General features: G+C 43.2%; 3 protein-coding genes across 3 annotated transcripts; all 3 read right to left on the minus strand.

Annotated features, from left to right (window-relative positions):
- Window positions 1-1,065: 1,065 nt before the first annotated feature.
- LOC115974417 (thioredoxin H-type-like) lies at window positions 1,066-2,939 on the minus strand. The gene is made up of 3 exons (XM_031094785.1): window positions 2,776-2,939; window positions 1,551-1,673; window positions 1,066-1,408 (listed from the first exon to the last, which is right to left on the minus strand). Exons 1-3 carry the CDS (start codon window positions 2,860-2,862, stop codon window positions 1,268-1,270), a joined length of 351 nt encoding a protein of 116 aa, XP_030950645.1. The 5' UTR covers window positions 2,863-2,939; the 3' UTR covers window positions 1,066-1,267.
- A 7,286-nt stretch (window positions 2,940-10,225) lies between these two features.
- On the minus strand, window positions 10,226-11,422 carry LOC115959101. The gene has a single exon (XM_031077406.1). It carries the CDS (start codon window positions 11,420-11,422, stop codon window positions 10,226-10,228), a length of 1,197 nt encoding a protein of 398 aa, XP_030933266.1.
- Window positions 11,423-12,001: 579 nt separating this feature from the next.
- LOC115959111 lies at window positions 12,002-12,928 on the minus strand. The gene is made up of 2 exons (XM_031077416.1): window positions 12,680-12,928; window positions 12,002-12,436 (listed from the first exon to the last, which is right to left on the minus strand). The coding sequence occupies exons 1-2, from the start codon at window positions 12,926-12,928 to the stop codon at window positions 12,002-12,004; spliced, it is 684 nt and encodes a 227-aa protein (XP_030933276.1).
- Window positions 12,929-14,111: the final 1,183 nt, after the last annotated feature.

Raw genomic sequence — 14,111 nt, forward strand, 5'->3', positions numbered from 1 at the left:
CTTTTTGGCGCACCTTCCTTTTTATTATATAGTCCGGCCCGGTTGATCCTGACCCTCCACTTGTAGGTCAGGCGGGAGCTTATCCCTATACCCGTCCCGTCAGCCGTCCCATCTAACTTTCTATTAGTTGCATGGATCAAGGTTCACACTATCCAAACGTCTGTTCTTTTCAACCGTCTCTGGGTATTGGCAGGTGCATTTACTGAAGAAAGGACGCGTTTTCTTTAGCCCGACTTTCACACCCTGCTTCCCTATGGGCCCCATTTCGTCCACATCCCCTGGAGGGGGCTGTTTGGGGATTGCCTACACCGCAGTGTGGGCCTTTCTATTACAGCTCCGGAATGCCGAGGACAGGGTAAGTCCTTGGCCGTTCCCTTCGCCATGTCGGCCACTGACCATTTGTCTTCGGCAAGATACCCCCTCAGCACGGGTTCTGGGCCCAGGTAGAGTTTAGGCTGGGTTGCAGACCTCTCGAGCCCACATATATAAAAGAGGATAGAAATGACATGACTGCTGATGTGAGTCAACGTGAGTGCAACAACATTAAATGCTATCCTTTAACTTTTAATATTATATAAATATAAATTTTAAATTACAAAAACTTAAATTTAAACAATTGATTCTATAAACCATTCAGTCCACCTGACTCCCCCAACTATAAACTCATATTTTATACACTGGTTTTTGCACGGTCTGAAATTTTAAACACGGCTTCATGGCCTAAGCAACTAGGATGGCTAAACGAGGATTGAGATTTTGTTTGACCAGTGCAGGTCAAAATCAGGTCTGCAATTTACAAATTAAACCATAATCAGTTAGCAGCCTTGCTAACAAGTAATACCCCTTTTGAGCCAATAGTCAAATGTCAAGGAAACCACCACTTCTATGGCCACAGAGTGCGTCTGCGTGGAAGAGAAACAATCTACAAAGAGAAATTTTATACTAAACGTTTATAATTTCCCAACAAATGATAATTAGAAGCATTACAATATGCTTTAATGTCTTCAACATAACGACTGTGCAAGAAGAAGAAGAAGAAGAAAAAAAAAAAAAGGAAGTATCATATAAACATAAACGAAAGCACTGTGGACTACTTCACATTACTTAAAACCATAAATATTAAAAGGTAAAATGTAGCTGCATACAACAAGCACACATTTTAGACATCTACTACCAGAGTATTAGTAGCTCAGTTCTTATCATCAAATGAAAACTAGAAAACACTCATACAGTACTGAGGTTCATATATTCTCCTCTATATTACATTTCATTCAACAGAAGTGGCATGCTTTTCTATAGTCAGCTGCAACTCCTCTTTCTTTGCACCCACAACCTTGTCCACTAATTTGCCTTCTTTCAAGAACAAAAAGGTTGGCATTGCCTCCACAGCCCATTCCTCAGCTACAGTCTGCAGACAGCCAAGTAAATTTTTTTTTTGAAGTTAAAATCATATATTGGTTTGAATTGAACTACGCACGGGTTTCATACAAGTTAATGTAGAATCAGATTAGGTTATTAATTAGAAACATGTTAGGAATAAATTTGTTTACCTTCAATTCATCCACATCAACCTTCAGGAATAAGACATTAGGAGTCTTCTTAGCAAGCTCTGCCAGAACTGGGGCAATGAAACGGCATGGTCCACACCATGAAGCCGTGAAATCCACCACCACCTATCATGCAACTTTCTTAGTAAATGGCATTTTTTTTTTTTCAAGAGATTCTACGAATCAGGACAAAAACAAAGCTAAAAACATGAAAATGGAAACTCATAATTCTCACACAACAATTAACGACAATACAGTATTGGCCAATACAACACAAATAGTATTATATCCCTTAACAACAATTAAATTCAATCATGTCTTATTAGTAACTAGCTAAGCTATGCCATAATGCCATAACGAATCTCTACAAGGACAGAATTCTTTTTTTTTTCCCGATGATATAATGATTCTCTGAGCACATTGCTTTACCAATATCTAAATCTACCAGACAAACACTTTATATGCATGTTAAATCATCTAACCTAAAAGTAAACCAATTCAAACATTCAAGAAGGAGCTATTCAAGGATTCAAAAATATCTAATTAGACTAAAGCTACAAATATATTATACAGACAATACCGATACTTTTTTTTATAATAAAAGTCATAAATCTTAAAAATACACAATATTGTATGACAATTAAGTTTTATACCCTCTTATATGGAATGATGATATCTAATTGAAATTTATAAGGGTAATAAGTCCCAAAGAGAAATTCAAGAACCTTTCCAATATTAGTTTAGTACATTTCTCTCTTACAAAAACTAAATCTAGATAATTCGAATACGTTATTGAAATTTATCAATTCGAATTTAAGAAGAAAAAAATTTAATGCAAGTTGATTACAAATATTTTATTCTTCTGGCCATTAAAAAAGCAGTTGTTATATTGTGGCCATTAAAAAACAACAAACAAACAAAATCAGGCAAAACCAAGATTAACCAAATCCCTTAATCAATTATTGGGATTTCAATTCAGGTATGCATATATTTTTCTAAAGAAAATAAATAAATAAATAAAAACAAGAATTCGAGCCAATCCCAAGTACCAAATCAAACCCAATAAAGACCATGTATTTAAATCATGTAACAATCCCTTCCAACCTTAAAAACCCAGAATTCAAAAGACCCCAAAATGATAATAATAACAATAATTGAATAAATAAATATATAAAAAAAACTACACAGACAAACAAAAAAGAAGAAGGGTGTTTGTTAAATGGAATACCAGTTTCTTAGCCTCGTTTCCCTTCTCAAGTTGCTGAGTCCAAGCCTCAACAGTGTGGCAGCCAATCACTTGGTTCTCTTCAGCCATTTTTGTTTTCTTTGTTTGTAAGTAAGCTGAGATTCGCAGGTAAAATGTTTTGTTCTAATGTTTGGTGAGATGAGAGAAACCTATGCTATGTATTTATAGCAACATAGCTGACCTTTGCTCTTAATTTACGAAAATTTCCAGCAACTTGCAGCTGAATTACTATACTGCCATTTTTCTGAATGTGCGTACGCGATTTGAGTGACGCATAGCCCTACGTCATAGGATGGAATAGAGTATTTTTGTTTCGCTTTAATACACCATACGGACTTCAAACAGCGCACGCGGCGCGGCCTCAGATTCACAGTTTCACATTGTAAATTAAACGTATGCATATGCATATGCATAAAAATGTACAATATTCTATACATACCCGTAAAAATGTATAAATATATATTGTATGAGATTCAAATTCTTTAGATTTTTTAGATATTTTATCATTATATTTATTTAAATTTTGACTACTCTTTTTATGATTTAAGGGTTTAGATTCTGTCATATCATCATTCCACTAATAATACTCTTAAAATTATAAAATAATGTTACAAACAAAACAATTAAGATTATTATTAGTGAAATGCAAACATGGCAAAATCTAGACCATTAAATTATTAAAGAATAGTTAAGATTTAAGGAAATCTATTTGGTAGAGTACCTTAGAAAATTTAGAGGATCTCAATCCGTATTGTACGCATTTAATTAGGAAAAAAAAAAGTTTCTTTCTAAAGTTTCTCTCCGAGCATTTCAGAGAGGAAAATCTAATCGTTGAGTATCCGTTTAGAAACAGTTTATTCAGCTAAAACTGAAAACTTTTTGCTGAAAATACTGTAGATTAAACTAAAATGTAGCTGAAATAGTATGGTGAAACTCATGAATAGTATTGAAAAGGGTAGTAGAGCTCATAAATAGTAGCAAAAATAAACTAAATAGCAAAAAAAGCAGGTTTTTTAAGCCATGTCAAATGCACACTAAATTATATGTTCTTATTATATATAAGAATATCAAAGATCAATATAGCTATGTTATTATTAATTAAAGGGTCATGCTAACAAATATCTTTAGGGTATTGGTTAATAATCTATTTTAGGAAAGTTTTACCACCACTTTTATGGGAAATGAAAAAAATTGTGCATAAAAAATAATTTTATTGATCGAATAGTAAATAACATTTAATTTGAATGAAAATTAGCATTTTTTTTTTGGGAGAAACGAAATTTAACATTATGTACGTTAAAAATATGTACTTTAATGATTAAATTTTCAAAATTTAGATCTAACAAAAAAATATGTATATAAGAGAAGTTTGAAGAATTTCGTTCTAAATTAATTTGGAAAGAAATTTTGTCCTATAATTAATGTTAAATGTAAATTTTACATTAATAATACAATATAATAAATTAGTAATTTTCTTATTTAATACTTTATCAAAGGTAAAGTAAAAGTCAATCAAAGAATAATCTTGACTTTTAATTGGGATCGATAACGATAAGGATAAGGTCGGTTAGGTTTTTTTTTTTTTTTTTTTTGGGGAACCATTGAATAGATATCGATAATGTCGGTAAGGTTTGACTTGGTTCAATCCGATTAAATTTGATGCATCCTTTGTAACCAAATATATATATTATATGATTACCAAAAAAAAAAATATATATATATATATATATATATTTGCTAGCCTCGGACTTTGGAGTAGATGATAAAATCTGTACATGTTTACTATTAGAGATTCCTAGCCTAGTTGAGCTACGTTAAATGCAAACTTAAAATTGAGGTGCAAAATGAAATAAAGTGAGAATTTGAAAATTTTAAGGTACAAAATGTAATTTTGGTATAATTTAGGATAGAAAAATGTAATTTTTTCTATTTTTTTATTGGATATTAATTTTGACATATACACCTGTAGGGTCACAATTTGGAGCCCAGATCTAATAGGTATGGGGTTCTGGTTCAAGGAGCACAGAAATAATGAATTTGTAGAGAGTGGGCTATAGAACTAGACCTTAACGAAGTATATTCTAGCTAAAGATAAAAAATTCCCTTCGCGTCAATAAATCTCTGGTCCGAGAAGACGCATGGAATGAACACGGGTCATTGTTCACAGACTATGGTTCTTGCACCGTTCTTCTGTTCTCACTTTCTTTTTTTTTCGTCCCCCTCTTCATGGGGACTCCTCTTTCTTATATAATCTTCTTGAAGTCATCGGGGCCTTACACTTGTTGATCATCTGGACCCTCACTTGAGTGTCTGTCTCATCAGACATCCCCCCATCTTTCTGTGAGTTGTGGTAGCCAAGACAGTACTGTTTACAGGTTCTCTCCACATTAATGCGGCCAGAAAAGTGGTTGCGATGCATTTAATGTGGCAGCTGCAGCCTCTCCTTGGACACCCAATGTTTCCTTCCTTCACACGGGCCCATGGGACTCATCCTTGTTACTAATGCCTGTTGGGGAGGTTCTTCTAGTAGGCAGAGTGCATGCCTGTGCCATATTTGTTACGTCCGAGGAGACATTTCTCCTCGGACCACCTTCTAAACATCTTTAGGCCCACAAGAATTGGGCCAGGAACCCTTTTGGCACCCACGTCTTCTCCTCCGATGTGGTCGAACTTCCCATACGAGGCCCAAGGCCCATTGTATGATCTTGGGCCCTTGCCCCTACAATAGCCCCTCAAAATTCCGGTTTTTCCCTCTTATCTGAGGAGAAAATGTGGGATTTTGATACTTATGGAATAACTTATTATAGTTTCTTGACTCACGCGTGTGGAAGTACAGCCTCACGTGCCTCATTATTGCCACTGGCGTTTCGTAGCCCACAAGGCGCTATTAATTGCGCTAGGCGGTTTTATGTCTTCTGCATCCAACGGTGGGACACTTGATCAACGGTAGAGATTTCCCCAATTCTTTGGGCAGGAGTAGCCCTGTTCAGTTTCTCCTTGCTATATAAGGTTTTTGAGGGGAATTACTTCCCTTTTTTAGAAGAGCTACTCAAACGTTCTAAAGCACTCCAGCATTTCCTCTTGCAAAACACTCAAAAGTCCATAGCCACTTCCGTAAGAATTTCCAGTGGGTGCTTGGAAAGCTTGGGAGGTTTAGAATCTGCGTTCCTGTAAGTGTTCATTTCCCGGTATTCCTTAGTTTTTCTTCTCTGTTGTTCTTCTCAGCTTCTTTCTCTTAGTAAACCTTCTTCGTACCACCTAGGGTTAGTAAGATGGATAAGTTCCAGAAAATGGTAGATTCTCCGGCCGGTATGGAAGGTTTCAGGGCCAAATACCATATCCCGTCAAGAGTGGGTCTAGAATACTGCTCCTCGGACCAGATCTTAACCAAGAGAAGGACGAGACAGGTCGTCATTCCTATGATCGCTTTCATAGAAGGAGGAATAACAATTCCTATGGGGAGGATAACTAGGGATTATTTGCGCGGTCATAGGCTGGCCCCCTACCAGTGCACCGCTAACATGTTTCGGATCCTAGGGTGCGTAGACGCTCTAAACGAACAGATGAACCTCGGCCTCTCATGGCACGATGTAGTTCACTTGTACGAGTGTCATTGCCTCAATGAGTCGTATTACCTGAAATCTAGGTCCGACGAGGTGAGGCTAATATTCTGCTTTCCCAAGTCCAACAAAGGCTTGAAGGACAACCATTTGATTGTCTTCGGAGCATGGCACGACGGTCTTCACTGCCCAGTTAGGGCGGGAACACCAAGTGAGGCACTATAGGGTCAGATCCTCCGGCAGGGATCTTAGTTTTGAGCTTTCCTTTCACTTATTTCGGTTTTGGTTTTGATTATTTGCCTTCTCAGACTGACATAACCCTCCATTTGGGTATTTTGCAGACAAAGAACAAACAACTCCGAGGATAAGTTTGGTCAACGTCCAAGCCCTCAACTATCTTTTAAGGTTCGAGATCTTTGTGAGCGAGGACGGGCAACTACGTGCTGCTCCCCTTATCTTGGACTACGAGCCCCTTTCTCGCGCTTTTGTGGACGTGGGTCAAACAATAAGAGCTGGAAGTCCCTGATTAGCCCGTATCGACGTCTCCAAACCAGGCTTCCTTGCTCGGAGAGACCTACCACCAGTCCAACTGCCCGTTCAGCGTGTTCTCCAAGAGGTAGCCGTCCCGGGAGAGGGAGTTGACTCCTCGCATTCATCTCTCGAGGCTGAAATCGACCAATTCCATTTCGCCGAGGAGGGCGAGGTGTCAACTAGGCCTGTAGAGCTCTCAGATTCCGGCTCGAATCTTGACTGTTTCTCGGCGGCTCACTCCCCTGGTCTGGTAATTGCTTGGATTGACTCAAGCCAAGAAGTTGAAGAGGAAGATATGGACTTAAAGCCTAGGTCCAGTCTGAGGGGGCTCTTGTCCAATAGGAACAAGGAGCAGTCTTCCAAGGATGCCCCCAAGGAGTAGGTTCCACCCAAGCTTCTCCCTTCTCTTCCTCCTTCCACTGACCCCGCGCTACAACCCCTTCCCAATTTGAGACGGAAGAGGCTAGTGGAAGAATTGGAAGAAGGTGAGGTCGGCCCTGAAAAGGCCAAACAACAGAAGAAGGGCAAAGAGCCCAAGGACAAGAGGACAAGGTCCATTGATAGCCGAGAGGAGGCGGCTATTAGGAGGGTGCAACGCACCTAGTCCCCCCGCCTAGAGCTGGAAGGCGCCCCTATTTCGTGGGACGCAACTCTTTGGGAGTCCCAACGAGGGCAGGCGTCTTATCTCGCCGAGGCCCTACAGCAGCCCCTCCTTCTGCCTTGTGACATGGAGGGGCTCCGAGCTACCCGGCAACCGGATCTCTTCATGTCGTTGAAGAGAGATCTGGCCATGGTAATACGAAGACTCTTCCTTATTTAGTGTTTAGTTCCTTTATTCCATGCTTGTCTACTTGTCGTTTTCCTTTTAATGATTCTTCTGTTACTCCTGTATAGGTCACCCAACAAATCTTCGTGGCTGAGGAATGGGCAAAGAAATCTCAGGAAGAGCTGAACACTGAGGTTCAGTCCCGTCTTGCCTCGGAGAAGGCTGCGGGTGCTCTTAGGCTGGAAAAAGAGCGCCTGAGCAAGGAGATGAAAAAGGCACTTAAGGCCCGAGACAGTGCCGAAGTGGGCCTTAAGACTACAACGAAGCAAGCCGGGGACATGCGCCAGCAGCTTCATCTATCAAAAATAAACGTTGCGACCGAGAAGCAAATGGTCTCGGACCTCAAGGCACAGCTGCTACAGGCAAAAGAGGCGGTTCGCTTGGTCAGGGAGGCGGCTGAGGCTGTAGTGGCAACCTCCTACGAGCGCGGAGTGGCGGATACTGAGGCCAGGTTGACCGAGGAGGTGGCTATGGTCTGCAGGGACTACATCACCATGTCCTGGGGGGTAGCCTTGGACCAGGCGGCAGTTCTTGCGGACTCCGACCTTAGGAAGATTGAGAATATCTTCTTCCCTGAAAATATTCGCAAGATTCCGGGTTCGGTTCCTCCTGAGGAGCCCTCTTCTGCTCCGAGCACTGCTCCAGATTCCCTCATACCTGAAGAAAAAAGGGGGAACAAGGAGGTACAGCCACCAGCTAAGGACAAGTCGCCTGAGGACGCCCTTACTATAAGGGACGTTGTCGCCCAAGCCAAGGAGGCCGGACCCAAGCCCACGACAGGAAGTGATCACCCTAAGACAGAGGTCCCTGCTAAGAGCTCAGCCTAAGATAAAGCTTAAGACATTAGTGTAGGGCTTTTCTTGTAGTTATTTTGTTCTGTCTATCATTTCCTTAGCTTTTGTTAACGCTTGTAAGATGATACATCTTGGAACTTAATGAATGATATAATTTCTTTTTTGAATTTCGTTTTACTGCTTCCATTTTTGCCTTCATTATGAATGAGCCTCGACTATGTTACTAGATTTCTGAGGACAAACCATTACTCGTAGTTTAAGCAATTCAGCTAAGTATGAATGAAAGAATGGTAGTTAATTTTCCCCAAGCCTGTGGTTCGAGGAGCCATGCAGGACTTAGGTTCTATTTAACACTTAGATAAAAACTACATAGTGGTTAATTTCCCCCAAGCATGTAGTCTGAGGAGCTACACAGGACTTGGCTGTTTAACACTTAGATAAGAACTGCGTAGTGGTTAATTTCCCCCAAACCTGTGGCCTGAGGAGCCACGCAGGACTTGGGTTCTGTTTAACACTTAGATAAAAACTGCGTAATGGTTAATTTCCCCCAAACCTGTGGTCCGAGGAGCCACGCAGGACTTGGGTTCTGTTTAACACTTAGATAAGAATTGCGCAGTGGTTAATTTCCCCCAAACCTGTGGTCTGAGGAGCCACGCAGGACTTGGGTTATGTTTAATACTTAGATAAGAATGCATGGTAGGTAGTACCATGAAGACGAACTTTCATTAATAATAGTACTTTTTTAGGTTATTTACATTTCAAGGACGTGGCACTACATGTTCATTCAAATCTTCTAAAAAGTAGGCCCCTATGTCGGCCACCGAGGTGATACGATATGTCCCTTCCCAATTTGGTCTGAGCTTTCCCCACGCAGGATTTCTTGCAGTGCCCAGGACTTTTCTTAATACCAAGTCCCCGGGTGCTAGTGGTCTTAGCTTCACTTTGGCATCATAACCTTGCTTAAGTTTATGTTGGTAGTAGGCAAGTTGGACCATTGCTCTTTCCCTTCTTTCCTCGATGGGGTCTAAGCTTTTTTCCAGTAGCCCGTTATTAACATTAGGACAAAATGTGTTGGTCTTCAGCGTTGGGAAGTTTGTTTCTAGAGGAATGACAGCCTCAGCTCCATAGGTCATCGAAAAGGGGGTCTCCCCCGTGGATCTACGCGGCATGGTGTGGTATGTCCACAGGACATGGGGCAATTTTTCTACCCATCTCCCTTTCGTGTCATCTAACCTCTTCTTCAGCCCATTTACTATGACTTTGTTAACGGCTCGGCCTTCCCATTCCCCTGTGGGTAAGCGGGTGTGGAGTATCTATTCGCAATTCCCAACTCGCTGCAATTCCTTCTGAAAGCCTTACTATCAAACTGAAGATCGTTGTCCGAGATTAGGGTGTGAGGGACTCCGAACCTGGTGACGATGTTCTTCCAAATAAATTTCTTGGCATTTACGTCTCTAATGTTTGTCAGTGGCTCGGCTTCGACCCATTTTGTGAAATAATTAGTGCCGACGAGAAGGAACCTGTTGTTCCTCATTGCTTTAGGAAATGGTCCTAGGATATCCAGGCCCCACTACACGAACGGCCAAGGGCTGGATAGCGGATTGAGGGTCCCACCTGGTTGATGTATATTTGGGGTGAACCTTTGGCATTGGTCGCACTTCTTCACGTATTCATGCGCCTCTTTCTGCATGTTCAGCCACCAATAACCTTAGGTTATGGCCTTATGGGACAGATCTACCTCCGGTATGGCTCCCACAAATTCCTTCGTGCAATTCCTCTAGGATAAGCTTCGTGGCATCTGGGTGTACGCATAGCAGGTACGGTCCTGAAAATGAGCGCTTATACAATTTCAAGTCCTCGAACAACCAGAATCGTGAAGCCTTTCTTCTAATCTTGTCGGCCTCGCTCTTCTCTTCGGATAAGATATCCTCCCTTAAAAACAGTATTATAGGATCCATCCAGCTAGGCCCTGCCTTGACGCTGTGAACATGCATCAACCCGGCTTTCACCACCAAGGGCCTGTGTAGATCTTCCACGAGTATAACTCGAGGTAGGCATTGTGCCGAGGAGGTGGCTAGCGTGGCGAGAGAATCAACATGGGTGTTTCCACTCCTGGATACATGCATTAGGCTGAAAAAGTTAAAACGCGCCCGCAAGCGCTTAGCTTGGACTAGGTACTCTTGCATTCTTTCATCCCTTGCCTCCAATTCCCTATTTACTTGTCCCACAACAAGTCTTGAGTCCGAGAACATGTTTATGGATTTCTCGCCCAGTTTCTCGACCATAGTCATTCCTTCCAACAAGACCTCATCTTCTACCTTATTATTCGTGGCCGAGAAGCCCAGTCTTAGCGATTTTTCGATGGTAATCCCCTTGGGGGAAATTAGGACGAGCCCCACCCTAGAGCCTCTTTGATTGGCCGCGCTGTTAACGTATGCTTTCCAGCAAGTGGGTTCTTGCTGAGAGACTGTGCCGACCAGTTTTTCGTCTGTGCTCAGTACCCCTCCCCCTTCTTCTGGTAAGGGTTCAGCAAACTCAGCTACCAGATCCGCGAGGACTTGGCCCTTCACAGCGGTGCGGGGCATGTACCTAATGTCGAAGGTGCCAAGAATGGTCCCCCACTTAGCTATTCTCCCTGTGTAATCGACACTCTGGAGTATTGACCTGGGCGGGAGCTGGGTTAATACAACAACGATGTGTGCCTGGAAGTAGTGGGGGTGCTTTCGCGTGGCTTGTACGATTGCCAGGACGGCCTTTTTCAAGGGGAGGTGACAGATCTCTGCTTGATGCAACGACTTGCTCACGTAGTAGACAGGCCGTTGTATGCCATTGTCCTCCCGGATCAGCACTAGGCTCACTGCGTGAGGGGCCACAGCAATGTAGGTGAATAGAACCTCGTCGGCTTCAAGACTGGACATGATTGGCGGCCGAGACAGATACTCCTTAAGCTGCTGGAAGGCTAAGGTGCATTCTTCAGTTCACTCGAACCCTTTCCACTTGTTTAATAAGAGGAAGAAAGACCTACACCTATCCGTAGAGTGAGAGATAAAACGGTTCAAGGCGGAAATTATGCCAGTGAGCTTTTGGACTTCCTTGGGGTTCCGAGGAGGCTGCATGCTGTGGATAGCTCTAACCTGGTCGGGATTGACTTCAATACCTCTATGGGTCACCATATAACCCAAGAATTTCCCTGATCCAACTCCAAACGAACATTTGGATGCGTTCAAGCCCAGCCTGTATTTTCTCAGAATTTCAAAGATATCGCCGAGGTCTCTCACGTGATCAGACATTAACTTACTCTTCACCACCATGTCGTCTATATAGACTTCGATGCTCTTGCCCATTTGTAGTTCAAACATCCTGGTCATCATCCTCTGGTAGGTCGACCTGGTGTTCTTCAAGCCAAAGGGCATCACCTTATAATGGTAGTTTCCAACGGGGGTGACAAAAGCCGTTTTTTCTTGGTCGTCGGCAGCTAGAGGTATTTGATGGTATCCTTAAAAGGCGTCTAAGAAGCTCATTCGAGGGTGTCCCACGGTCGAATCCACCAATCGATCTATCCGAGGTATAGGGAAAGGATCCTTCGGGTAGGCCTTATTCAGGTCTGTGATGTCCACGCAGACTCGCCACTTCCCACTCTTCTTCTTTACCACAACTGTATTGGCCAGCCACTCGGGGTTAAAAACTTCTTTGATAGCCCCTACTTTCTTTAATTTCATCAGCTCTTCCTTCACCGCATCCGCATGCTCTTTCGACGGTCGCCGAGGAGGTTGTTTCCTAGGTGTCACGGATGGACTAACGTTAAGATGGTGGCAAATGAAATTCGGATCGACCCCCGGAGCCTCGTAGGCGTCCCATACAAACACGTCCACATTTTTTCTGAGAAAATCAATAAGCTTTTCCTTCTCTTGGGGCAGTAGTTCTGAGCCGACCTGAAAAAATCTTTTCGGATCGGAGCCCACAAGAACTTTTTCCAAATCCTCACAACTTGCCTCCTCGACGGGTCCCCCACCACCCAAGGCCAGGGCTGGGGTTGTTAATTGCTATAAGCCATTCTCGGCGGAGGTAGAGGGCTCAGTACTCGGTCGTCGCGAGATGGCGGACACCATGCATTGCCGGGCCATGGCTTGGTCCCCTATCACTTCTTTGACCTGACCCTCCGACAGGTACTTTACCTTTTGGTGTAGGGTTGATGATACAGCTCCTAGGGCATGAAGCCAAGGTCTGGCTACAATGGCGGTGTAGGGCGAATATGCATCCACCACTATGAAGTCCACCTCCACTATGTCCGAGCCTATTTGTATAGGCAGCCTAATCTGGCCTTTCGGAGTAACAGTTTTCCCTTTGAAACTCACCAAAGGGGAGTCATATGCTGTCAGGTCTTCTGGTCGCAGCTTCAACCCCTTATACAAGTCAGGGTACATTACCTCCACGGCACTACCCTAATCGACTAGCACCCTCCTTACGTCATATCCCCCAATCCTAAGTGTGACGACTAGAGCATCGTCGTGGGGCTGGATGGTTCCAACTTTATCCTCATCCGAGAATCCGAGTATGGGCGAGGCCATCCCTTTAGCCCTCTTAGACTCCCGGTCGTCAGCTTCAACAGGGAGTCGGGCCACTGACATCACTCTGAAATGATGGGAGCCGGTTCTTCCTAGAGCGACAAGAATGACATTTATCGTGCCAATGGGCGGTCTCAAGGTGCTTTGCCTTGCCTCGACGCTCATTTGCTCTTGTCGTCCAACAGGATGCTGTAAGAGGTGCCTCAGCTTTCCCTCTCGGACTAGCCGGTCCAGGTGGTTTTTTAGGTTTTTGCAGTCATCGGTGGTGTGGCCCAGTTCTTGGTGGTATTTGCAATATAGTTTCTAGTTACGTTTTGCGGGGTCGCCTGCCATCCTACTTGGCCATTGAAAGAACGGTTCGTTCTTAACTTTCTCTAAGATCTTGTGTAATGGTTCTCGGAACACAGCATGGACTGCCTGTGCCCCGGTGGATCCAGACTGCCCCGAGTAATCCCCTCTCGGCCGGTTACTGTTGTTAAATCGGTCCGACCTAAAGTTCCTCCTCTCCTGAGGGGTAACCTTCACTTTGCCCTTTCCCGTCTGTTGGTCCTCTTCGACTCTCTTATATTTGTCGATTCGGTCCATAAGCTGGCGCACGCTGGTGACTGGTTTCCCAGTCAGGGACTTCCTTAAACCATGCTCAGTCGGCAAGCCTCTCTTAAATGTGCTGATGGCGACGTCATCGTAATTTCCCTCTATCTCATTATACATCTCCCAATACCTATCCGAGTAGGCCTTCAGGGTCTCTCATTCTCGTATAGACAAGGACAGGAAAGAATCTAAGGGCCGAAGAACCCTGCTGCTCGTTATGAAGCAAGAACCGAAAGCCTGTGTTAGCTGCTTAAAAGAATTTATGGAGTTTGGCTTGAGGCTGTCGAACCATCTCATCGCCATGGGTCCCAAACTGGACAGAAACACTTTGCACATCAATGCCTCGTCTCTAGAATGGACGACCATCCTTTGGTTAAATTGGCTTACATGCTCTACAAGGTCCGTCCGACCATTATATATGGCGAAAGTGGGTTGGTGAAACCGCTGAGGA

The sequence above is a fragment of the Quercus lobata genome, chromosome 2 (assembly GCF_001633185.2).
Source record: "Quercus lobata isolate SW786 chromosome 2, ValleyOak3.0 Primary Assembly, whole genome shotgun sequence".
NCBI lineage: Eukaryota > Viridiplantae > Streptophyta > Magnoliopsida > Fagales > Fagaceae > Quercus > Quercus lobata.

Bases quoted from the DNA above. Each gene is read 5' to 3' on its own strand.
- LOC115974417 (XM_031094785.1), bottom strand. From the start codon at position 2,862: ATGGCTGAAGAGAACCAAGTGATTGGCTGCCACACTGTTGAGGCTTGG. The intron at 1,674-2,775 runs GTATTCCATTTA...GTTGCATGATAG, and splicing joins GAAACGAGGCTAAGAAACTG to GTGGTGGTGGATTTCACGGC. The intron at 1,409-1,550 runs GTAAACAAATTT...GGCTGTCTGCAG, and splicing joins TTGATGTGGATGAATTGAAG to ACTGTAGCTGAGGAATGGGC.
- LOC115959101 (XM_031077406.1), bottom strand. From the start codon at position 11,422: ATGTCCAGTCTTGAAGCCGACGAGGTTCTATTCACCTACATTGCTGTG.
- LOC115959111 (XM_031077416.1), bottom strand. From the start codon at position 12,928: ATGTACCCTGACTTGTATAAGGGGTTGAAGCTGCGACCAGAAGACCTG. The intron at 12,437-12,679 runs GTAAAGTACCTG...AGATTTTTTCAG, and splicing joins CATCAACCCTACACCAAAAG to GTCGGCTCAGAACTACTGCC.